This window comes from Mixophyes fleayi, chromosome 2 (assembly GCF_038048845.1).
Source record: "Mixophyes fleayi isolate aMixFle1 chromosome 2, aMixFle1.hap1, whole genome shotgun sequence".
Classification (NCBI taxonomy): Eukaryota; Metazoa; Chordata; class Amphibia; order Anura; family Limnodynastidae; genus Mixophyes; species Mixophyes fleayi.
This window is the reverse complement of record NC_134403.1, coordinates 43,370,687-43,396,529: the sequence shown is the minus strand read 5'-3', so window position 1 is coordinate 43,396,529 and position 25,843 is coordinate 43,370,687. Positions and strand designations below refer to the sequence as shown.

At 43.6% G+C, this 25,843-nt stretch overlaps 1 protein-coding gene across 4 annotated transcripts in view; it reads left to right on the top strand.

The window, feature by feature from the left end:
- Positions 1-25,843, top strand: part of LOC142140899 (protein mono-ADP-ribosyltransferase PARP4-like) — a 219,748-nt gene that overhangs the window by 109,132 nt on the left and 84,773 nt on the right. For all 4 annotated transcript variants that reach the window (XM_075198874.1, XM_075198875.1, XM_075198873.1 and 1 more), the window contains one exon: positions 20,377-20,526. In XM_075198874.1, coding sequence (XP_075054975.1) covers positions 20,377-20,526 — 150 coding nt within the window. The remainder of the gene's footprint in view (positions 1-20,376; positions 20,527-25,843) is intronic.

Sequence of the window (25,843 nt, the reverse complement as noted above, 5' to 3'; positions counted from 1 at the left end):
TTTCATGTCAAATTTTTATCCTTTACTTTCAATATGGTCTGGAGGAAATTCTTTTTTTTTATCATGTGTTGCACAACTGGTTGGTACAAACTAGCCAGCCACTCAGATAGAGGTACATTTTTTCCCAATGTGCTACTAGTAGAACAATCTCTGTGTACCAAAAAAACAACATGTAGTTGCTTTGGTATTGTAAAAAATAAAAACAATTGTTGAACTAGACACAATGCATATCTATACAATGTCCTGATTATGGAGTACAAAATACTTGTAGATATTAAGGTGTTACACTAAGTGCTGTTCTTTATCTCAGTCATTATAGCAATGGACAGGTCATGGGTGTAAAACTACCCCAAAATTATATCCAAAGATGTCAGCCTCAGTTTTCTGTCCTCTGTAATTATCCTTTCTCCCACATCCATTGGGAGAATCCGGAAACATTGGGGTATAGTGTAGGGAACAGCCATGTGTGCACTTTAAGAAAGTTTACACTTCACACTAGCTCTTCTCCCTTCCTGTTGGGCCTCAGTTTAGTTTAGTTCCGGTGCATGTAGGACGCCTTGGGGCAGCTGGAAAGCCCGTTTTAGTTTTTATTTTATTTATTTTACTATTTCTTGTCATTTTACATAGAGGCTTTGCCTTATGTGTTATCGGACCCACATCAGTGACTTCAAGGAGCCGCGTCTGTGGCTGTATGCTGCGGCTGTAATTTTGCAGTGCGCAACACAGACAGGTGTGCTCTACTTGGAGCGGGGAGCCAGCCTCAGTTGCCGTAGGCTGTGACCCGCGCTTCTAGGCTCCTATGCACCCGCTGCTTCACCACGCAATGGAGGCTGCGCCAGCAGGCGTGAGTGGGGGTTTAGTTAGCCGCTGTGGACCAACTGGGATGGCTGTCTCTTAATAAATGCATTCCTTAAGGGGCTAGGTCATGGGAGGGGATACATTTTTTCATGTAAGGCCCTGCTAGGCTCTGGATTGGTGGAGGATGATGTCCTGTAGGATGGCTGGCAATCCAGTGCTGGGACCTGGGGGGATGCGCTTCTTCCCTTTGCTTGCACTTTCCCCCTGGTGGTCTTCTCACTTCTTGTGTACAGACACCAGCACAGCCATTTCGGAGCTCCAGCGCTCCCCTTTTCTGTCCTTCCTTCTGTAAGGTCTGTGGAGTTGGTTTTCTGAGTGGTTTGTCCCTATGATTGTCTGGCCTCTGGGGCTGTATTGCAGGCTCATTTTCTTTTCTTTGATTGCGTGCTGCTTGTCTTTTCTTGTGTGTTTTTCTATGATCTGTGATTATCATGTCAGTTTGGGGGAGATCCTACGGGGCTGAGACTGGGGTGACTTCTATGACAATGTTAACCTCTGCCGTACGCAATGCTAATTTGCCTTCTGCATAGGTAACACTCATCATAAAATCTGCCTCTTCACATGTACTCTTATTTGTTATGGAGCCTTAGTCCTCCTTACCCGCCCTATGCCAATTCTTACTGGATTATTCTGAGGCTTAACCCTTTCTAAAATTGTTGCCAAAACTGTGAGTAGTTATGCTATGGAAACCATTGGGTTTAAATACTTCACTTCTGTGTCCTCCCCCTTAATCAAATGGTTCCCATGGTGGGAGTATTATATGGAACACCAGGCCCCCCGGGACCCATCGGCCATTGCCTAGTACTTATAGGACTCATTGTGATGGTGGCCGTAAGTGTATACTTTTGATATATTACTTATCTCTAGATTTGTCTCCTCCCTCTCCCCCCTCCCATTCTTTCTGCCCAAGATCCCCCCCCCCCCCCCACCATCTCTGGTTTAAGCTTTTCCTCCTCTATGGGTTTCTTTTTTTGTAGCTACGTGTCTTGTACTGTATGTACCTTGTTTTCATTATTTTGTTCCATTTCAGAACTTCAATAAAATCTTTCATGTTAAAAAAGAGAAGGATGGCCAGGAGAATGGCTTCCTCATGTACATGGCAGCCATCCGTAATGACACAGTGGATCATACAGTACAGGAAACCTCAAGGTCATTGGTTTTAAACCATATTTGCCAACTTTGGAATCATGTCCTCCAGGAGATTCTGGAGGTGGAGGTGAATGGGAGGGCGAAAGGGTGCGGTGTGCGGTGAATCATGTCATTTTCCCCCGCCCCCTTGACATTTTGCCATGAGAGGTTTGGGCGAAGAGATTGACGTAATTCACCGCAAATTGCTTCATTGTGCTTCCCATCCTGCCCAGTGGACAGGATGCAGGAGAATGGCCTGCTCTCCTGGGAGAGTGGGCAAGTTTGGTTTAAGCCACAAGTTCAAAAACGTTGGCTTGAGAAGATAAACACAGTCTGCTTGGTCACAATTTGCTACAAAATTTATTTACTTACCTCACCTCTATATAAATTGTGGTGCAGTAAATGTGACAACCTGTTTCAGAAACACACTGCTGCCTGTGAAATTGGTTAAATAAGATTAAATTGATTTCTCTGGGTCTCCGTGGTATTGGTGGTATTGGATTAGAGCAAGGTTGCTCAAATCCAGTTCACAGGGAACTCTAAGGGGGGTATTCAATTGTTCCTCCGGACGCGTTAAAACTATTACCGTTAATACGGTAAACTTGCGCGTAAAAACCGTTAATACGGTAGTTTACTCGCTGAATTTCATCTCGCAGCTCAGCGAGTAATTACCGTATAAACGGTAATAGTTTTAAACGGTAATAGTTTTAACGCGCACGTTCCGGCGGCGCCCGGAGGAACAATTGAATTCCCCCCTTACAGTGCATGTTTTCCATATCCTCTTGCTGGAACACAGGTGCCTTCATTACTGAACGACATGTTTTAAAAGATTCACAGGTGGTGTATATATGTGTGTATGTATATATATATATATATATATATATATGTATATGTATATAAAATCACTTGTGACCTGAAAAACATGCACTGTTAGGGCTCCCTGAGGACCAGCTTTGAGAAACATTGGATTAGAGTATAATAAAAGGTACAGTGTAAAGGGAGCATAGTTTAAAACACAATGTAACCTCACAACATGAAGTTAGAAAATTTCTCTGTAATGTATCCTGATCACTAGTGTAATATTCCAAAAGTCTACTTTCAGGAATTGAATAATCCTAATTGGCAGGATGACTAATAGGAAAAGAGTTGCAATGGTGCTTGTTTATGTAGACTTTTGTCTATAACTTTTCATGTACAATATGTATGTATTTAGTTATGTATTTTTTAATTGGCTTAGGAAAAAAGAAAACAAATGCACACCTGTACTTACAGCATGAATTCCAGCGCTTCTGTGTAATTGTAAGATTACATTATGAAGAGGAGAAATGACATGAGTGGGTGGGTGCCTGTCCACTGCTCAATTTAGGGTATAAGGACAGTATCTTGATTATTGGAGATTATGATGTAAATGTTTGTGATCAATGACTATAAAGATAGATAGCAATGTCTCTGTTAAGATGGATCAGGCTGTAATGAAGCATAGTGAGTGACACCATGTAACCTGCCAAAATTAAGTGAACAATATTCACTATTCTGTTCTCTGATCATTAATGTTATATTGCAATATTTTATTTTCAGGAACTCGTGGCTTTCTACAGATGTAGTTGTTATTATTCATTTGTCACTTTTATTGTTTGGTGCTTTTTCTTTTGTTTTATTTTTTCTGTCATGGTCAGGAGGAAATGTTTACCATTATGTTATGTACAACTGTGTGTAATAAAACTGTCCAGCCACTTATATATATATATATATATATATATATATAATATAATATATAATATATATATATATAAATATGTATATATATATATATATATATATATATATATATATATATATATATATATATATATATATATACTATAGGTGCAGTTATCCCCTTGTGTTATACCATACCATGCATACCATGACTAAGAACAGGAGACTCATTGTCTCAAAAGCATGTAAGCCTTTACACTCTCCTACCCCTGACATTTTGGCCAGGCTTGGTGAAAAAGAGATCCACATACTTGTAGGTACCTGTCGATCTCTTTAGACGTACCTGCAGTACAGGAGCCAAGTTTCTAGGATTTAAAAGATATGTCCATGGAAATTTCCTTCAATTTCATTAAATACTTTAACGTGGGAAATTATTTTTGACAATATTGAAATTTGAGACAGATTTATTTGTATATTTATTAGTAAAAAAAATGTTTATATTTCATTAAACTGCTTTATTTAAAATGTATGGGGTACTTTCATACTTTTTTATGGGCATGGGTAGGTTTTAGCTTAGTTTAGCAGTAGGGCTTGACTATTGGTTTTGCTCTGCCTAAGGTAGGGTTTAAGTTTAAATTTTATGTTATATTCGATAATAATCTATAGATATGACAATGTCTAGGAGGATCGAAACTATAGTGTTTTAATTCCTGTTCAAACAATGATATGCAATAACTTCTACCATCTACCTAGGATCCGAATTTAGAAATAAGCAATTCTATGCAGCATTCTGCTATAATGCAAAAGGAAACTCCTAAAGGAAATGCAATTACCACTCGGATCTGGTACACAAAAATTTTCTGGTCAGGCTAAAAGTTTAGGAAGTTCTCCATTTCTTACACAGTACTACGAATATCTACCTGATGGAAGTTTGTTTTTGGTTTTGTTTTTTTAATGTATCTCATGTCCTGCTTTCAAGTAATTTCTGTGCATGGTTGTCAATGAACCACTTGGAAAAGAATAAGACTTAAGATTGTGTTAAAGTTATATTTGGTGTAAGCACTAAAACATTCTTAAAAAAAAACAAAAAAAACTAGTGGACCAATAAATGTAGCCCATCTGATTGATCCAGGGGCGGACTGGGACTAAAAATCAGCCCTGGCATTTGAAGCATATAGGACAACCCCTGTTGATGAGCAGGAAAAAAATGTGTGCCGCTGTGCAAGGGCGTGGCCACATTATTTTGGGGGCGTGGTCAACATGGGGTATTGATACATACATTATAATAAAACATTACATTTATCAGGCCCTCCCCATCAAGCCACCCCCCATCCCAGAAACACATTACAACACCCCCAGTCCACTGTACTTATCTATGCTTCTGATGCTGCTGACATCCATCAGGGTGGGAACTTCTTGTAGAGTGAGCAGGGGAAGCTCTTAGTCTCACAAGATTAATAAATCTCATGAGACTTAGAGCTCCTCACCTTGCTTTACATGCTGTGTCCTATCCAGGGACTGGGAGCAGCTATCCGATCCCTCCTGCTAACCAGAGCTGGATTAAGGCTTGGAGGGCCCTAGGCACTTAAGACAGGGTGGGCTTCTATGATGTAATATGGTTATTAGACACATTTTCAACAAATACACAGGCAATACTTTGAGCACTACTGTTAGGTGCACACAGGGCCGCCGAGAGGGGGGGGGGAGCGGGTACTAATTACCCGGGCCCTTGCGCTGCTGATTTTTTTTTTTTAAAAAAAATAAAATATTTCAAAACGGTTTTTTTTTCCTTCCCTTTTCTTTTTTTTCTTTTTTCTTTTGCGGCGGGGGGGGGGGATGCTCGGTCGTTGGTGGGGGGAGCAGGCTAGTTTAAAAAAAGAAAAAACATACTCACCTGATCGCGGAGCCGGCATCCCTCCTCTCTGCTGCTCTGTGCTCTATTCAGACTGTCTGAATGCCGGGTGTGATGTCGTCATGTCATGCCAAGCATTCAGTCAGTCTGGAGCAATGGAGCACAGAGCAGCAGAGAGGACCAAGATGTAACAGATTCTGGATACTATATTACTAATCTTGATTAGCACTGGCTTACCTGAGGTGCGGAGTCTAACGATCTCCCCGGTGTTCACCAAGAACCGCCGCAAGGCTGGGTGGGCTACGCTGCCAGGAGTCGCAGGTCGCGGTCCCCAGGTTCGCCTCAAGATGTAGTACAGCGGAGTGAAGCGGTGGTAGCGGAGTCAAACAAGCCGGTTCGGTACACAGGAATGGAGTCAGGCAGAATCAGAAGGCAACTCGGAGTCAACAAGCCAGGTTCGGTACACGGGTCACAAGAATAGGAGAATGGTCAGCAAGCCGGGTCGGTACACAGGAAACGGAGAGCCAGGGAAGTCAAACAGGCAGAGATCAGCACACAGGAAGACACTGGAAACTGGGAGACACTGCAATCCACGAAGAGCAGGAGCCAGGAACAGGTAAGTGATGCTCTGACACTCAGCGAGTGTCAGAGTGAGGTTTTTATACTGAAGGGGATTCAAAATCCCCGACTCTAGGGTTGTGGTCATGTGACCGCCTCCGGGTGCGGTCACATGGTCCTGAATGCGGAAGTGCGGCTGGACAGAGCGGCGGGGATCAGGTAAGTCCGTGACAGTACCCCCTGCCATAAAGGTGGACTCCGAACACCTAATAGGGTTTCAAAGGAAATTTTTTATGGAAGGATTTAAGTAGACGGGGAGCATGTAGATCAATGGCTCTTACCCATGAGCGCTCCTCAGGGCCGTAACCCTTCCAATCTACCAAGAACTGTATGGCACCTTGAACTTTACGAGAATCTAGGATAGTTTTAATCTCGTATTCGACTTGATCCAGATCCACAGAAGGAGGAGGAGTTCTGGATGAGGTGGCGAATCTGTTGGTTACCATCGGTTTTAACAAGGAGACATGGAAGACATTGGGTATACGTAAAGAGGGAGGCAGACTCAATCTAAAGGCTACGGGATTAATAATCTCAGATATAGCGAATGGGCCAATAAACTTGGGAGCAAATTTTTTACTGGGAACCTTTAAACGAATGTTCTGGGTGGATAGCCATACCCTGTCACCAACTGCAAAACTTGGAGTCATTCTTCTCCTTTTATCGTACAATTTTTTGGACCGAGTAGTTGCTTTCTTTAAATTTGTCTTGGTTTGTTCCCAAATATCAGAGAAGTTACGAAACAGGGAGTCCACTGCTGGAACTTCAGAAGATGAGACTTGAGAGAAGGTGGGTAGTCTAGGATGGCAGCCATACAGAACAAAAAAGGGGGAGTTAGAGATGGCCTCATGGAAATGGTTGTTATGGGCGAACTCGGCCCAAGGGAGAAGGTCCACCCATTTGTCTTGGTTACTAGAGATAAATATTCTTAGAAACTTCTCTAATTCTTGGTTGGTTCTCTCAGTAGCCCCATTGGACTGGGGATGATATGCGGAAGAAAAGTCAAGCTTAATCCCGGATTTATTGCAAAAAGACCGCCAAAATTTTGATATAAATTGTGATCCCCTATCGGAGACAATATGTTGAGGACAGCCGTGGAGGCGAAATATTTCTTTAATAAAAATATCGGCTAAGGAGGAGGAAGAAGGAAGGCCTTTGAGAGCAATAAAGTGAGCTGTTTTAGAGAAGCGATCCGTGACCACAAGCACTACAGTACAGGATTTGGAAGGAGGAAGGTCCGTAATAAAATACATGGAGATCTGTGACCATGGGTAATCAGGAATGGGTAATGGGAGCAAGCATCCATAAGGCTTCTTCCTAGAGGTCTTGTGTTGAGCACATTTGGAACAAGCAGCAACAAATCTCTTCACATCCTCCAGCAAGGAAGGCCACCAGTAGCTTCGGGACAATAAGTCCCAGGTCTTGCGAATGCCGGCATGCCCAGAGAAGAGTGAGTGATGAGCCCAGTGAAGGAGCCGGGAGCGTAGATGTGGCAAGATGAATGTTTTGCCCGGAGGACAACCCTTTTTCAGGTGTGTAGCTGCCAATACTTGACTTGGATTTACAATGAATTTATTATCTTCCAAGGATTCCATGTCAGCTGGATCAAAAGAGCGAGATAAGGCGTCTGCCTTCGTATTCTTAGATCCCGAGTGAAAAGTGATGTTGAAATCAAAGCGTGAGAAGAATAAGGACCACCTTGCTTGTCGAGGGTTCAGACATCGAGCAGTGCGTAAGTAAAGCAAATTCTTATGGTCGGTATATATGGTGATAGGAAATTGCGCTCCTTCTAGTAAATGTCTCCATTCGGAGAGAGCCAACTTGATGGCCAGGAGTTCTTTGTCGCCAATCCCATAATTCCTCTCAGCAGGTAAAAAGCGACGGGAAAAGAATCCGCAGGGATGAAGTTTTCCAGAAGGACCTCGCTGTGATAGTACGGCTCCTGTGCCAACAGAAGAGGCATCTACCTCCAGGACAAAAGGACGAGAACAATCTGGCTGTTGAAGAATGGGTGCAGATGAAAAAAGAGACTTTAATAATATAAAGGCTTGGATAGCCTCAGTGGACCAAATACCAGCATCAGCAGATTTGCGGGTCAATGATGTGATGGGAGCCACGAGAGAAGAGTACCCCTTGATAAATTGACGATAATAGTTGGAGAATCCTAGGAAGCGTTGAGTGGCCTTAAGGCCCGAAGGTTGGGGCCAGTCAAGTATGGCTTTCAATTTTGTGGGATCCATCTGTAGACCGGTGCCCGAAATAATATATCCCAGGAAGGGAATTTGTTTCTGCTCGAAGGTGCATTTCTCCAATTTGCAAAATAGCTGATTTTTTCGGATACGAGAGAGGACCTCCAATACATGAGTACGATGAGATGCTAGATCTTGAGAAAAGATGAGAATGTCGTCCAAGTAGATGACTACGGATTGGTACAAGAGGTCTTGAAACAGCTCATTCATAAAGCTCTGAAATATGGCTGGGGCATTCAGGCCTCTGTAATCAATGCAAGGGCGGAGGCCCCCATCTTTCTTTTTTACGAAGAAGAAGCCAGCCCCAGCTGGGGAGGCAGACTTGCGGATGAAGCCCCTGTTTAGATTTTCTTGGATATACTCCTCCATAGCCTTAGACTCCGGGAGGGAAGGGGGTAAACACGGCCCCTGGGAATGGGTTTACCAGGTATCAGATCAATGCCACAGTCCCAGATTATGTGAGGAGGAAGTCTAGTGGCCTCTTGTTGACAAAAAACATCAGAGAAAGTTTGGTATGGTTCAGGTAGGAGAGTCACAGGAAATTCTTGGGAACGTCTAGGACTATTCGGAGGAACCACTCTCTGTAGGCAGCGAGAGAAGCAGGACTGTCCCCATGACAATATGTGACCAGATTTCCAGTCCAAGGTGGGAGAGTGGACCCGAAGCCATGATGGAAGTCCTAGGATGACTGGGTTGGTAGACCTCTGTATTACTAGAAAAGAAATCTTCTCTCGATGAAGTGCTCCTATCTGAAGCAGAAGGGGAATTGTGCGTACCAGAATGGACCCCTCAGGAATTCTTCCCCCATCAATGGCCATCAGAGAGATGGGTTGTTCCAACGCTTGTGTGGGAATAGCGAATTGTTTAACTACAGTGGCAGAAATGAAATTTCCTGCGGCTCCGGAATCTAGAAGAGCCGACTGCGGGAAGGTCTTTTGTCCTAACTGGAGGGAAATGGGAATAGACAGGCAATCATTACTATTGGGAACTGACTGACACTGAGAAAAGAGGCCCAACGATACAGCTCCAGAACTCGTTAGGCCCTGTCGTTTCCCGAGCGTTTGGGACAAGAACTCAGAAGATGGCCGCTCTCTCCACAATATAAACACAACTTGTTCCGAAATCTCCTCTCCCTTTCTTCGGCTGATAGGCAGGTCCTCCCAAGTTGCATGGGCTCTTCAGGAGGGAGAACAGGGGTTTGGAAGTTGGGGGCCAAGCGAATCATACTACGCCGCGACTGTTCCTTCTCGGAATTACGTTCCTTGAAACGCAAATCAACTTTGACACAGAGGGAGATAATGTCGTCTAAAGACGTAGGGAGTTCCTGGGATACCAACTCGTCTTTGATTCGGTCTGAAAGGCCCTGCCAGAATGTAGCTACTAGGGCCTCATCGTTCCAGCGAAGTTCAGAGGCCATAGTTCTGAAGTGGACCGCATACTGCCCCACAGACTGGTTTCCCTGGTGGAGACGTAGTAAGCCGGAAGCGGCATTGGACACCCTTCCTGGCTCATCAAATATTTTCTTGAAGGTGGAAAAGAAGAGGTTGAAGTTATGTAGAATGGGGTCGTCCCTCTCCCATAAGGGGGAAGCCCATGCTAAGGCTTGACCGGACAATAACGAAATCACATAGGCCACTTTCGTTTTTTCGGAAGGGAAGTTCCCAGGTAGAAGCTCGAATTGTATGGAGCATTGATTTAAGAATCCTCTGCAGTATTTAGGGTCTCCATCGAACTTGGGTGGGTTAGGTAACCGTAACTGCGAGGAAGAAGCTGCTGCTGCGGCCTGAGGTACAGGAGCCACTGCCGGCCCAGGTGATCCACCAGCCACAAGGGTGTTCTGGACAACATCCAACCGAGTGGATAGACTATTGAGGAATTTTAAAAGTTGCTCTTGGTTAGCTTCTTGCTTATCCATCCTTCCTACTAAATGCTCCAACAGATCTTTAGCTGTGGTATCCATGGTCAGAGCAAACTGTAACAGATTCTGGATACTATATTACTAATCTTGATTAGCACTGGCTTACCTGAGGTGCGGAGTCTAACGATCTCCCCGGTGTTCACCAAGAACCGCCGCAAGGCGGGGTGGGCTTCGCTGCCAGGAGTCGCAGGTCGCGGTCCCCAGGTTCGCCTCAAGATGTAGTACAGCGGAGTGAAGCGGTGGTAGCGGAGTCAAACAAGCCGGTTCGGTACACAGGAATGGAGTCAGGCAGAATCAGAAGGCAACTCGGAGTCAACAAGCCAGGTTCGGTACACGGGTCACAAGAATAGGAGAATGGTCAGCAAGCCGGGTCGGTACACAGGGAACGGAGAGCCAGGGAAGTCAAACAGGCAGAGATCAGCACACAGGAAGACACTGGAAACTGGGAGACACTGCAATCCACGAAGAGCAGGAGCCAGGAACAGGTAAGTGATGCTCTGACACTCAGCGAGTGTCAGAGTGAGGTTTTTATACTGAAGGGGATTCAAAATCCCCGCCTCTAGGGTTGTGGTCATGTGACCGCCTCTGGGTGCGGTCACATGGTCCTGAATGCGGAAGTGCGGCTGGACGGAGCGGCAGGGATCAGGTAAGTCCGTGACACAAGAAAGGAGAGAAGGTAAGTGAAGGGAGGAAAACGAGGGGCACAGAGGGGTTAAAAAATGAGGGGGGCACAAAGGGGTTAAAAAACGGAAAAGCAGCATGTCAGAGGGGTTAAAAAATGAGGGGGAGCACAGAGGGGTTAAAAAATGGAAACGCAGCATGTCAGAGGGGTTAAAAACGGGGAAGTAGCATGACAAAGGGGTTAAAAAATGAGGGGGAGCACAGAGCGGTTAAAAAAAGGAAAAGCAGCATGTCAGATGGGTTAAAAAATTAGGGGGAGCACAAAGGGGTTAAAAAACAGGGGGGGGGCAGCATGACAGAGGGGTTAAAAAATGAGGGGGGCATAGAGGGGTTAAAAGGGGAAGCAGCATGTCAGAGGGGTTAAAAAATGAGGGGGAGCACAGAGGGGTTAAAAAACGGAAAAGCAGCATGTCAGATGGGTTAAAAAATTAGGGGGAGCACAAAGGGGTTAAAAAACGGGGGGGGGCAGCATGACAGAGGGGTTAAAAAATGAGGGGGAGCACAAAGGGGTTAAAAAACGGGAAAGCAGCATGTCAGAGGGGTTAAAAAATGAGGGGGAGCACAGAGGGGTTAAAAAACGGGGCAGCATGGCACAGTGGGGTTAATAAACAGGGGTCAGCATGGTACAGTGGGGTTAATAAACAGGGGTCAGCATGGCACAGTGGGGTTAAAAAATGGTGGACAGCATGGCACAGTGGGGTTAAAAAGGGGGGGAGGCATGGCACAGTGGGATTGAAAAAGGGGGGGGAGCAGCATAGTATAGTGTGATGAAGGGGAGCCAGATGAAGGGGGCAAAAGCAGCATGGAGGGCGCAGTGTGATCATAAGGCATGGCGATGATGAAGGGGCACATTATTGTAATATTGGAGCTGGAGGAAGGCCTAATTATTAATCGTGGATGGTATTGATTTAACGACAGGGTTGTTTAGAATTATCTAAATGTAGCTCTTTTTTTCCAAATAGGGCCCCCAGCATTCCAGGATCCAGACAAGCCGCAACTAGAGAAACATGCAGCAACAGGTGGTGAAAGTGAGAAGAACAGGTAGGAGAGAGCAAGACAGTATGTGAAATGTTGTGATTCTAGTAGGGACAATGTCAATTTTTGGTGAGTGTTGTGCCCAATGTAAGGTGGAGGCCAAGACTGAACTCTTTGTGTACACACTGCATTTTTTCTATACTACATTTTGGTGCTAGATGTCCTGAAAGTCAAGAGTGCTTGGACATATGTGACGCTCGGGTGAATTGAGAGCCTAGTGACTTTGATGTGTTAGCCACGCCCCAATGGTGCATTTGCCGCACCCCCAAATGCATGACCACACCTCTGAAATTTTTTGCGGCGCATTTTTTTTTACCATACTCAACTATGAGGGGGGCCCCATGAATTTATTGTACCGGGGCCCTGAATTCCTCTTGGCAGCCCTGGGTGCACACAGTTCTGTCTTCACAAGCAGTACAATGTGAAGCAGGACATACCTCCCAACTGTCCTTGCAGTCAGACCAATTCCTGACTAAGCGGGACAGTCACCCACCAAATTCAGGACAGTTGGCAGACTGTCCTGATCTCTTCTACCTGTCTAGACCTAATTTTCCACAAACAGCTCCACATAGCACACATTATAGTCATATACTGTCCCCCACACACATTGGCCATTTTTATTTCCCCCTCCTACAGCCATTGCCCCTCCTGCAGATATTTTTACTCACTCGTACAACCCCCCCTTGCAGTCATTTTCACTCACTCGTACAACCCCCCCTTCCCCCTGCAGACATTTTTACTCACTCCCCCTCCCCTGCAGACATTTTCACTCACTCCCTCTCCCCTGCAGACATTTTCACTCACTCCCCCTCCCCTGCAGACATTTTCACTCACACTCACTCCCCCTCCCCTGCAGACATTTTCACTCACACTCACTCCCCCTCCCCTGCAGACATTTTCACTCACACTCACTCCCCCTCCCCTGCAGACATTTTCACTCACTCCCCCTCCCCTGCAGACATTCTCACTCACACTCACTCCCCCTCCCCTGCAGACATTTTCACTCACTCCCTCTCCCCTGCAGACATTTTCACTCACTCCCCCTCCCCTGCAGACATTTTCACTCACACTCACTCCCACTCCCCTGCAGACATTTTCACTCACACTCACTCCCCCTCCCCTGCAGACATTTTCACTCACATTTACCCCTTCTCCCCTGCAGACATTTTCACTCACACTCACTCCCCCTCCCCTGCAGACATTTTCACTCACACTCACTCCCCCTCCCCTGCAGACATTTTCACTCACTCCCCTCTTTCCCCATGCAGTTATTTTTACTTATTCTTCTCCCCCCTGCAATACCTGTCACTATCCCCCCCTGCAGTACCTGTCACTATCCCCCCTGCAGTACCTGTAACTATCCCCCCCTGTAGTACCTGTCACTATCCCCCCTGCAGTACCTGTCACTATCCCCCCTGCAGTACCTGTCACTATCCCCCCTGTAGTACCTGTCACTATCCCCCGAATGGAATGCAAAGAGAAAGAGCACATCAAATTACCTGCGGAAAAAGGACATGCACACTTTAACAAACCAATCATTTCAGCGACAGGGCCTACCAAACTAGTGTGGCTGAAATGATTGGTTTGTTTGGGCCCCCACACAAAAAAAGCAATTCATCTCTCCCTGTACAAAGTAAACTGGCTCTACTGAGGCAAGATGTCGTCCTCATCCTCATCCTCTGATTCCTCGCCCCCTTCAGTGTGTACTTCCTCATCCTCACACATTATCAATTTGTCCCCGCTGGACACACAATCACAGGTCCCTCTGTAGAATCTGGAGGCCATTGCTGGTCTTTATTGAAGAATTGATATTTCATTTTGATGAACATCATCTTCTCCACATTTTGCGGAAGTAACCTCCTTCGCCGCTCACTGACCAGGTTCCCCGCTGCACTAAAAACTCGGAGTACACACTGGAGGGGGGACAACTCAGGTAAAATAGAGCCAGTTTATACAGGGGCTTCCAAACTGCCTTTTTTTTCCTGCCAGTACAAGTAAGGACTGTCTGACATGTCTACTTGGATGCTGTCACCAAAGTAATCCTCCACCATTTTTTCAATGGTGACAGCATCCAATGCAGCGACAGTAGACATGTCAGCAATCGTTGGCAGGTCCTTTAGTCCGGACCAGATGTTCAAATTCGCTCCTGCCTGCTCTGCATCCCCGCCAGCGGGTCGTTTAGGAAATCTCAGCTGTTTCCTCGCAGCCACAGGTGTGGAAGAAAATGAAGGAAGAGCTGTTGCCATGTCACGGCCCTCTTCAAATGACAATCTCCTGATCAGCAGGTCTTTGCACCGCTGTAGACTTGTGTCCGCCGGAAACATAGACACAACATACGCTTTAAACCGAGGATCGAGCACGGTGGCCAGAATGTATTCCTCTGACTTGAAAAGACTGACCACCCTCGGATCCTGGCAAAGCGTACGAAGGGCTTCATCCACATGCTTTGTGGAATCGCAATGCTTTACCAGCTCCTCCCTTACTTTCTCCAGCTGCTTCTGCAACAGCCTGATCAGGGGAATCACCTGACTCAAGCTGGCAGTGTCGGAACTGACTTCTCCTGTGGCAAGTTCAAACGGCTGGAGAACCTTGCACAACACGGAAATCAGTCTCCACTGCGCTTGACTCAGGCGCATCCCCACTCCTTTGCCTATGTCGTAGGTGGCTGTGTAGGCTTGAATGGCCTTTTGCTGCTCCTCCATCCTCTGCAGCATATAGAGGGTGGAGTTCCAGCGCGTCACAACCTCTTGTTTGAGGTGATGGCAGGCAGGTTCAGGCGTTTTTGATGGTGCTCCAGTCTTCGGTAGGCAGTGGCAGAATGGCGAAAGTGTCCCGCAATTTTGCGGGCCACCGCAAGCATCTCCTGCACACCCCTGTCACTTTTAAGATAATGCTGCACCACCAAATTTATTGTGTGGGCAAAACATGGCACGTGCTGGAAATTGCCCATATGTAATGCCCACACAATACTACTGGCGTTGTCCGACACCACAAATCCCCAGGAGTCTAAGTGGGGTAAGCCACTGCGAGATGATTTCCCTCACTTTCTCGAAGAGGTTGTCGGCGTTGTGCCTCTTACTGAGACCGGTGATACACAACGTTGCCTGCCTTGGAACGAGCAGGCTTTTCAGAGATGCTGCTACTGATGCTGCTGCTGTTGCTGCGGAAGGCGATGCATCTACCCAGTGGGCTGTCACAGTCATATAGTCCTTAGTTTGCCCTGAACCACTTGTCCACATGTCCGTGGTTAAATGGACAGTGGGTACAACCGCATTTTTCAGAGCACTGGGGACACTTTTTCGTACTTTTCTGTACATCCCGGGTATCGCCTGCCTAGTGAAGTGTAATCTAGACGGGATTTGGTACCGGGGACACAATACCTCCATCAACCGTCTAAATCCCACTCAACTGATGGCGGACACCGGACGCACGTCTAACACCAACATAGCTGTCAAGGCCGCAGTTATCCGCTTTGCCATAGGATGACTGCTGTCGTACTTCGTCCTCATGGCAAACGACTGTTGTACGGTCAATTGCTTAGTAAAAGAGGTAGCGGTCTTACGACTTCCCCTCTGGGAAGATGACCGACTCCCAGCAGCAGCAGCAGTAGTAGGCGTAGCGCTGCAGGATCCTCCGGAAGAATCCCGGATTGAAGAGGACTCAGTCATGCCGGTGATATGGCCTGCAGGACTACCTCCGATCCGGATCGAGGAGGAAATTGACGAGGAGGGTGTCGCTGGTGTGGATACAACAGGACCAAGGGATTTAGGTGTCCCTGGACTGCTGATGGTCCTAGCCACAGTTCCTGAACTACACACAGAATTATGAAGGGTCTTCAGGTGACGTATAAGGGAGGATGTCCCTAGGCGGCCCAGATCCTTACCCCTGCTTATTGCAGCTTTACATAAGCTACATATGACAATACATTTGTTGTCCGGATTGGGATAGAAATAATTCCAGACCGAAGAGGTGGATTTAATGGTCTTCTTCCCAGGCATGACGATGGGCTTTTTCATCCCATGGACAACAACTGTTTCCCCCCCTGGTGCCTCATTTAAGCAAACCACATCAGCATCCTCCTCGTCAAGTTCCTCCTCAGCGCCAGCTACATCAATATCCTCCTCCTGGTGAACAACATTGACACCTTTATTATCAAAATCTGGAACTGCACTGTGGGTGATCCTTCCAGCATATGCAGAGGGCGTGCTGCAAATGGTGGAAGGAGCCACCTCTTCCCGTACAGTGATGGGAAGGTCAGGCATCGCAACCACCAACACCCTTGGACTCTCCTTGGGGATTTGTGATGCCATGTCTTTAGAAGGCATAGTTGTTTGCTGTGTTTTTGATGACCGCTTAACTCTCTTAAATTTTCTAGAGGGGAGGGAGGAGGAGGGCTTAGATCGTTATGTGAAGCTGAACCACTAGTCATGAACACGGGCCAGGGCCTAAGCCGTTCCTTGCCACTCCGTGTCGTAAATGGCATATTGGCAAGTTTACGTTTCTCCTCAGATGATTTAATTTGTTGTTTTTTTATCATTTTAGTGAACTTTGGCTTTTTGGATTTTACATGCCCTCTACTATGACATTGGGCATCGGCCTTGGCAGACGACGTTGATGGCATTTCATCGTCTATGTCATGACTAGTGGCAGCAGCTTCAGCATTAGGAGGAAGTAGTTCTTGATCTTTCCCTACTTTATCCTCCAAATTTTTGTTCTCCATTATGTGCAGCACAAGAGAGCGTACCCCTAAACCACACACACTCGGCAAAGCCTTTAAAAATTATATGCGGCTCAGGAGAGTACCACTGGACTGGAGTTATACGGCAGTACCACTGGACTTATACGGCAGTACCACTGGACTTATACGGCAGGATCAGTTGACTTATACGGCAGTACCACTGGACTGGACTTAAGCAGCACAGGACAGAACCACTGGACTTATGCAGTACAGGACACCACCACTGGACTTTTGCAGCACAGGACAGCACCATTGGATTTATATGGCTGTACCACTGGACTGGACACAGGACAGCACCACTGAACTGGACTTATATGGCAGTGCCACTGGACTGGACTTAAGCAGCACAGGACAACACAGGACAGCACCACTGGAATTATGGCAGCACCGCCACTGGACTGAGCAGCACAGAGCATAGGACAGCACCACTGGACTGAGCAGGACAGCACCACTGGACTGAGCAGGACAGAGCACAGGACAGCACCACTGGACTGAGCAGGACAGAGCACCGGGCAGCACCACTGGACTGAGCAGGACAGAGGACACCACCACACACCCTCCCTCTTCCCTCTCCATTGCCCGAGTGAAGATGGCGGCGGGAAGCGGGGAATAATATGAATCCGGATCTCGCGAGATCCAACGGCGGGATGATGACGTTTTGCCTCGTTCTGAGTTTTGCGTCAGGCGGGAATCCCCGAACAGTGCTCTGATCCGGGCTTCGGATCGGCACTGTTCGGGGGTGTTCGGATTTCAAAAATCCGAACTCGCTCACCCCTAGTTAAATACTGATTGTTTTTTCATGTAGCACACAAATACTTGATAGCTTATTTGTACACTGAAATTTAAAGTTGATATGTGCGTGCTACATGAAAAAACAGGCAGTATTTAACTTATGTGCAAAACAGAACACTCATTTGCACCCCTTCCATTGTAACATGGTTTTGTCCAGGAGACTGAAATAAGAATCCTCTTCATTTAAGATCCATAATGAATCAGGCCACTGGTCTGTAAACTCCAAGAAACTATAAATCAAAAGGTGTTGAAATTGAAATCCGTTCAGTCCTGGTTGGATGACTTGCATAATAGAAGTAGGAGAAGTAACCTATGGTTTAGAGGTATACCAGAGAATATACCTTATTAAGACATAACAAACAGCCTTGCTAAGATTTTAAACAAAATATTAGAACATGAAACACACATCATGTTTGACAAGGCGAACAGAGCCCTGAATCCACAAAATTCCTAACCTGATAATCCCCAAGATATTATTTGCAGGGTTTATTATTACTTGGTTAAAGAAGAAATCTTCCTAAATGTTGGATGATTGGAAGGTAAAGACTTTAATGTTCACAAAGTAGAGGTTTTACAACTTTCTTGACATACCTTCGACAAAGGAGATTTATAAAACCTGTGACTGAAGAACCCAAAAAATAATATTAAGTGTAGATGTGGATTTGCAGTCACCCTCCAGATATTACACAGTGGGAAGAAAGTGACTCTTCGAGAACCAGTGGACTTAGCTAGTGTTTGTGACACACTTATTGTTCAAAAAGAAGTAACCCTCAAGAACAAGAGATCAGCAAGACACATGATTTCCCAAACCTTGGGTTTCTTTCTAAACTTTGTAAGAACTGTAGAAGGTTTTTCACATATAATCATTTGAATTCTCCTTAACAATTCAATTCCTTGAAGCTAGAAACAGGTTCTTAAGAAAAACTTGTTTAAATAAATAATTATATAAATAGTTCAGACATTATGCCGTGATGAATAGATCATAGTTTGGAGTTTTCTTGTGACAAAAAAATACATTTGATGGGAGTTGAGTTTTTTTTAAAACATTGAGTAGTTCTGAGATAGCTGCAGTTGTGTTCAATTTAAAAAGTAAAAAATTGTTTTCTTCTACCTTTTTAAAAAAAATTATGTTTATTGTACAGAAAAAGCAATAAATACAAAACACAATATGCAGACAAAAATGCAAATCATATATAACTGTACATTTTACACTTTCACATGTTTTCAAATGAATAAAAGGGAAGCAGGGTGGTAAAGACTAAGGGCTAGATTTACTAAGCTGCGGGTTTGAAAAAGTGGGGATGTTGCCTATAGCAACCTATCAGATTCTAGCTATCATTTTGTAGAAGGTACTAAATAAATGAAAGCTATAATCTGATTGGTTGCTATAGGCAACATCTCCACTTTTTCAAACCCGCAGCTTAGTAAATCTAGCCCAAAGGGTGCGATCACAAAAGCAAAAAAAGAAACCTAATGATTACGCATAAAAATAAATACTGTTGCATCGGTAAGAGAATAGGATGGGTTTGGGCAAGAAGGGAGAGGAAGAGGAAGTATTGGAAAAAGGTAATAACGACATACGGAGTAACAACTCAGAAGCTTAGGTAGGGAAGGAGAAAGTTGGAGCTCAACAATTTCGAGTTATCCAATGAAAAAGCGGATATTACTCCAATTGCCTCAGCGAAAACCACTCACTACATTCAAATGCTTTCAAGATCTAATTCTTTACCTGACTATCCAGAGCTTCTGTGTACAGACCCCATTTAACATAAAAAAAATTAACGCCTTTCTCAATAACAGACACGGTAGATCGCCAATCAAAAAATAGCAGCTTCAATAACTCTGATTTGATTTCTGCAAGAATTGGAGGGACATGTGACACCCATTTACCGAGGATGGCGTTCCTCACTAATGTAACAGTATTCGTAAAAAGAGATAAAACCGTAGGATTAGGTGACTCTGTCCTCCAGATGTCAAAAGAGAAAAAAGTAATGCTTCATAGTTTGGTTGTATGTGTAGATGAAAAGTATAATTCATGAAAGACACAACCTTGTTCCGATATTTAACTATATTCAGGCATGTCCAGAAGGTATGTAATAGGGTTGCTTTGTGTCGTTTGCATTTCGGACACATACTCGATTCAGACATCACTAAGTGCTTCCTCTTCACTTGGAAAATATAAGCTCTATTTATCATTTTCAGATGAACAGCCTGGAGTCTAGCAGAGCTTAAGGCTTTCATAGTATGCTCCATATGAGCTAGCACTTCTGTGGGGTGTCAAAGGTCTGGGAAACCCTTCCGCCAAGCTGACTAAACAGTTGACCACAAGCCATCTGTGTAAATACTTATCAAGTCCAAGTATAACAATTTAACTGTATGTCCGTGGTTACATGAAAAACTGAGTAAGAATTCAAGGCTATCTGGATGAGGGTCATCATTCTTTGATGAAGAGTATATCTTGCTGAATATATAGTGCCTTATCGGTAAGAAAATGTAATAACGAGTATGGGGAAGTGTATGTATTACTTGCAAATGTTGAAAAGTACAAAGTGAGCCCCCTGGGTCAAAAACGTCTTTGACAGCAAGAATGTTTTTTCTTTTCTAAATGTCATACATTGGGTTTGACAGTTAGGGTGTAAACTCAGGATTTAGATATTTAGTGAATCTAGGATTTCTTTTTAACTTTATATTGATGGCTATCCAAGCAGAGAAAGTATCTTTAAATAGAACATTCTGAGCCAAGGCGAGTACTGTTAAGTGTTGTAATTCATGCTCAATCAATTATTGTATATAACTTCTACGTTCCCTCTAGGTTGAAATTACCGCACCAGTCAGATTTGACAGACGTGAATTATCTGCTCATGTTGAAAGTTTAGCCCCTGTTTCACCTAAAAGTTTTCACAAATGTAAATCTCCAAAGTTGAGACGTGAAGTGTCACCACAAAGAGGGGATCTATTACAGGTAAACATTTTTTTATATGTCGCCACTTTGACCAGAATTACTTAAGAATGTGTTAATAGCATATTTGGTGTACACACTGAAACACTGCTTGATAAACTAGAGGGGACTAATTAATGTAATTCCTCTGATAAATTTGGACCCCCTCCCCATCACCACTGGTATTGATTTATACATATTTCAGTGTTGGGTTGCAGGGAGAAACTCTGAAGAGTACATTGTATTTGATCCAATTTTTGCATATCCCAAGTGCAGGTATATAGATTACATAAAATAACTAAAAACACTTCAAAATATATACAAATAAAACAATATTTACACGGATATACATTTAAAAAAAAACAAACACTGAGATATACTGTAGATCAGATATAATAACAATCATCCATTTATTCGTTAACTCATTAGTGTTATTTCAGAGTAGGTATCCCCGCATCAAGAATTGGGATGTGTTCATGGTGTTGCATAGCATAAAATTCTACATACTGTATTACATTATACAATTTTGGTAAAGTTAATTTTATCGGAGTCCATTTTCAAACCTCACATTGAGTGAGGCATAATTTAGTAGATTAAATGATAGCATCTTATTGGATATTACTGTATTGAGGGGTGTATGGTTAAATGGGTGATTTTTATAAAAGGAAGTATAAGACAATCTTTCATTCAAAAGCTCCATAGGCATTCATCCCATTACAGTGATATAGCAAGATCACCTCCCCTAACTCCTATTTGAACCTGTCAAACCGCCCATCCTCTGAGATGGCAATGATAGCCGCTGTCATGTTGCTTATATGGATTTGTCTTGCGGCTGATCTTCATGTTCTCATTCTTTGTCCTTGCATTTGAAGGTTTTAATTATCAACATGATAATTATGTCTATAGATGTCTTTTCTCAGATGTCTTTTCCTCTTGCCCATGTACCAGAAATGCATTGTAGGCGATGTATTACGCTTTCAGATGTGCATGTTAGATTTTGCTTTAATGTGATTGTCTCAGCAGAACCATGATTGAATTATTCAGTTTTACAAATAACTTCACATGCTTTACAGTTATAACATGGAAAGAATACTGGGTATTTATCCTTTTTATCTCTCTTCTGCATTAAATGAGGCTTCAAACAGTGTGTCCATCATGCTCTGTCATTTTATGTATAAAAGGGACATTTTGTCCCCCATAAAAAGATAAGTAGATAAGATAATAAGATCAGTGGAGCATTTGTTCGGGGTATCTTCATTCATTGGTTGTTGTTGCCTATAAAACAGATTTGATCATCTATCTTTTTAGATTTAGGTATCAAAACAGAGTGATACAATCATCAACTGTAATAGACATATTTTATTTGTCTTTTGCTGTAATTTCTTTGTTTAAGGTGACAAGATACTACTTTTAGTCTTTTGAAAATCCATAACCCTGAGCTGTTCTTTCAATGCGCAGGAACTCTGCATTTGGGAGTACCCATAATTTATTCTGGAAGGTGCACTTTCCTGGAGTCAAGCAAACCGTCCTTTTCCTGAAAAGAACAGAATCAATTCTGCCATCTTCACCTATATAGATCTTTAAGTTCAGAAAAGAAATAGTTCAGGCAACAATCCTCAATGGGACCTTTTACTATTTCTATTCCTGCTGAAAATACCATTAATTTCTTGTATTATTTCTGCTGGACCCTTACATATCATTCAACAATATGGTCAGAATACAAAGTGTTCTGATCTTTTGTCCAGTCTTTGGGCAAAACACACACAGATAGCAGAAGATTAAGATATTTTATTAAAACAAAATCACCTCCTTGACTGATTACTCCACTGTAACTTATGATGAGTAAATTAAAGAACACACTTTTCTGCAACCTTCCCTTGTGTTCTATTTTTACGAATACACTCCGTTTTAATATTTGCTAGTATTTAATAGTAGAATATTTGATAAGTTCACTGTGTTTTCATCTAAGCTGCCCCTAAAAATGCACCAAGCTCCAGCAGGTACTTAACAAAAGCTGACGTTCAGCAACCAGCCAATGGGGTATAGATGGGGAGGAGCTTCAATTTCAGAGGTAGATTTGGAAGTGCCAAGGCTCCAGTGACAACTTTCTATACCCCAGAGTCTCCACTGTTCCCCATGGATGTAAGAGATGAAAAGCTTGGAACATACTTCATGGAATTTCACTTAAACGCTGACAGGTCAACTCCCCATGCACATAGGGGGATATTCAGTTCGGCGTGAGGTGTCTTCGGAATATCCGCAGAAACACCTTGAATCTCTATTATGTCTGGAATCTCCAGTCATTTTTCCTTACATCCCATCAAGGAAAAATTAGCACAGATTCCTACCAGACATGCTGTGATGTCCACGCGTCACATCGCCGGCATTTGAATTTCCCCCTTATTGGTCGTTCATATTTTTACAATACCTCCTAAATCATGAAATTTATCCCTCCATGATAAAAGATTCCACATTTCTGTAGCCAACTCCATGGATGGATCGCAGTTCCTTTGTAAAACTAGGTGAACAGGCATTGTTATTTTTACTGTTCTTGTTTTAATTGTTTTTTTTTCTGGGCTGGGTACGATCTGTCGACGCTGCAGACTGTCCAACAGTGTCGACGTGGTTAAAAATGGCGACATTGTGACTGTCAATAAGTAGTAAAGTCGACTGTCACAACGTCGACATTCAAACGGCAATGCCACCACCAGCAGGAGGCCCTGCCACCAGAAATACAGCCGCTAGACCTGCCGACACATCAGTACAGCTGCCGGACCTGCCGGCACAAAACTGTTAATAGTACAGTAAAAAACAAATACATAAAACACTAATGCATAAAAAAGAAACACAGCGTTACCCCCTTCCCCACAAAACAGCTTAAATCTAGTACAAGGTCATTTTCTTTTCTTCTTGTTGAATAAAGTTAAATCTAGTACTAGTAAGATCAGGGTGACAAAAAGCATACCCCCCTGATTTTACTAGTACCAGCAGTGGCATTGCTGGCTGGCGGTGATATTGCTGTTTGAGTGTCGACATTGTGACTGTCGGCTTTACTACCTGTTGACAGTCACAATGTCTCCATTTTAACCATGTCGACATACACCACATTGGACCTGTCAACAGTCAGACTGACAGATTGACTACTTCCCATTTTTATTATTGATTATGTTATCTCAGTTAATGGTCCTCTTGTTTTACTGTGTTGTGACTGAAAGGGAAACTTTCTTGTTTGGCTTTTTCATAAATTAGTGGTATACTGTAATAATCATAAATAACGTCAAGTTATTTCAATAAAACATAAAAGGAAGCAAAAACCCCCTTCTGTGCTCCTCTGATATGCCTACATCCTGATCTGCGGTTTCACTACACATAGATCTAGGTGCCATTGCCCCCGTTCGCTGTTGTTGGTGCCTCAGTGATAGTCTCCTTTCTAAAGAGGGGGATAAACAAAAATCTCAAAGGAGATCGCAGAGTTCCACCACAGATATCCCACACACAATTGTGTGGGAGGCCGATTAGGCAACTATACGCGGTCTACTCATCATAATATCCTGTCCTGCAAAAAAAGCCCAAACAAAACGTATCCTTGATCTAGAATCTTTCTTATCTGCTCTCACAATGAAACATCAACATTATCCTAAGCATAAGACGTACCTAAAAGTTCTCTCGCTCAAAGGCCAACGCCAACAAATCCTATTTTCCAAGGTAGGTAACACCATGCAGTGGCTCTGTCAGAGATATTTAAAGAAGGGGGATAAAGCCGACTCTCTCCTAGCCCTTTGCCATGCAATAGAATAGTCTCAATACAGGATCATCATCATCATCATCATCATCATCATTTCCATCCTCTTACAGGATCTATGACCCCCATAAAGTAGCAGACCATTTTTGCAAGTTTTATTCCAAGTTATATGATATTCAGGCAGGAAATCCTCTACCTAAGGATCTCTGCGACAGAATTAGACAATTCCTTGGGGAATCCTATTTCTCCTCCTTATCTGAAGCCCAGCTAACCTCCCTTAATACAGAAATAACTGCTGAAGAGCTTAAGCAGACTGTCAAGTAACATTAATTGCGTGGGCTTCCTCCGAGTGCTACGGTTTCCTCCCACATTCCAAAAACATACTGGTAGGTTAATTGGCTGCTATTAAATTGCCCTTAGTGTCTCTCAGTCTGTGTGTGTGTAAGTTAAGTGATTTAGATTGTAAGCTCCAATGGGGCAGGGACTGATATGAATGAGTTCTCAGTACAGCGCTCCGGAATTAGTGGCGCTATATAAATAAATAAATAGATGATGATGATCACACTCCTGCCTGCTCCCTGCGCTCGGCAAATGACCGTCGCCTCTCCTCCACCCTGGTCACCTCATCCCACTCCAGAATCCAGGACTTCTCCCGTGCAGCCCCCCTTCACTGGAACGACCTCCCCCGCTCTATCCGTGTCTCTCCCAATCTAAGCTCCTTCAAACGGGCACTCAAAACCCACCTGTTCCTTAAAGCCTACCAATCTTCCACCTAACCCGTCCTACCCGCCCCTATTCTGCCCTTACACGTCAACTGGCTCCCTTTGTGCTTGTGTTTTGTTTACCCTCCCTTAGGATGTAAGCTCATTGAGCAGGGCCCTCTTCCCTCCTGTCTCCATACCTGTTCTTCTGCTCCGTCTGTACTGCATCAGCCTGCCTGGAGCTTCTGAAGTTTTGGTATTTATTGTTTACTGTTCAGTTATGTCTCACCCTGTATAGTCTACTGTTTGTACTGTGTACGGCGCTGCGGAGCTCTTGTGGCGCCTAACAAATAAAGGATAATAATAATAATGATGATGATGATACCTAGGATGTCTTGTAGTGTGTATGAGTGTTTTGGTGTTAGACATTAATCTATGGTCTGGGAGGAAGTGATGTTAACAACCAATATTTTATGTACACTGCAGCAGTGTATGATGTATAATTGTTAATGTTTATTGTGATCCTGATGGTAGTTATTAAAATTGAATCAATACCTTTGGATATCATTGTATTCAACATTAAAAGTCTGTTTTATGTTTGGTTAGTTTTGTCCACCATACTTTAAAATATGTTCTCTTTTACCTTATTGTTCAATACTGTTATAAACTTGTTATTATATATTTGTATAATTTTGTGTTTTACTGTTTTACATACTGTTTCACACCTAAACAAAGTATGATATAATAAATATATATATATATATATATATATATATATATATATATATATATATATATATATATATAAATATATAATGGAAGCATTGCACAGACACATTTTGTAGTATGTATGAATTTATTATTAATCAATTTTTTCATGTTTTAAAATTCTTGATTT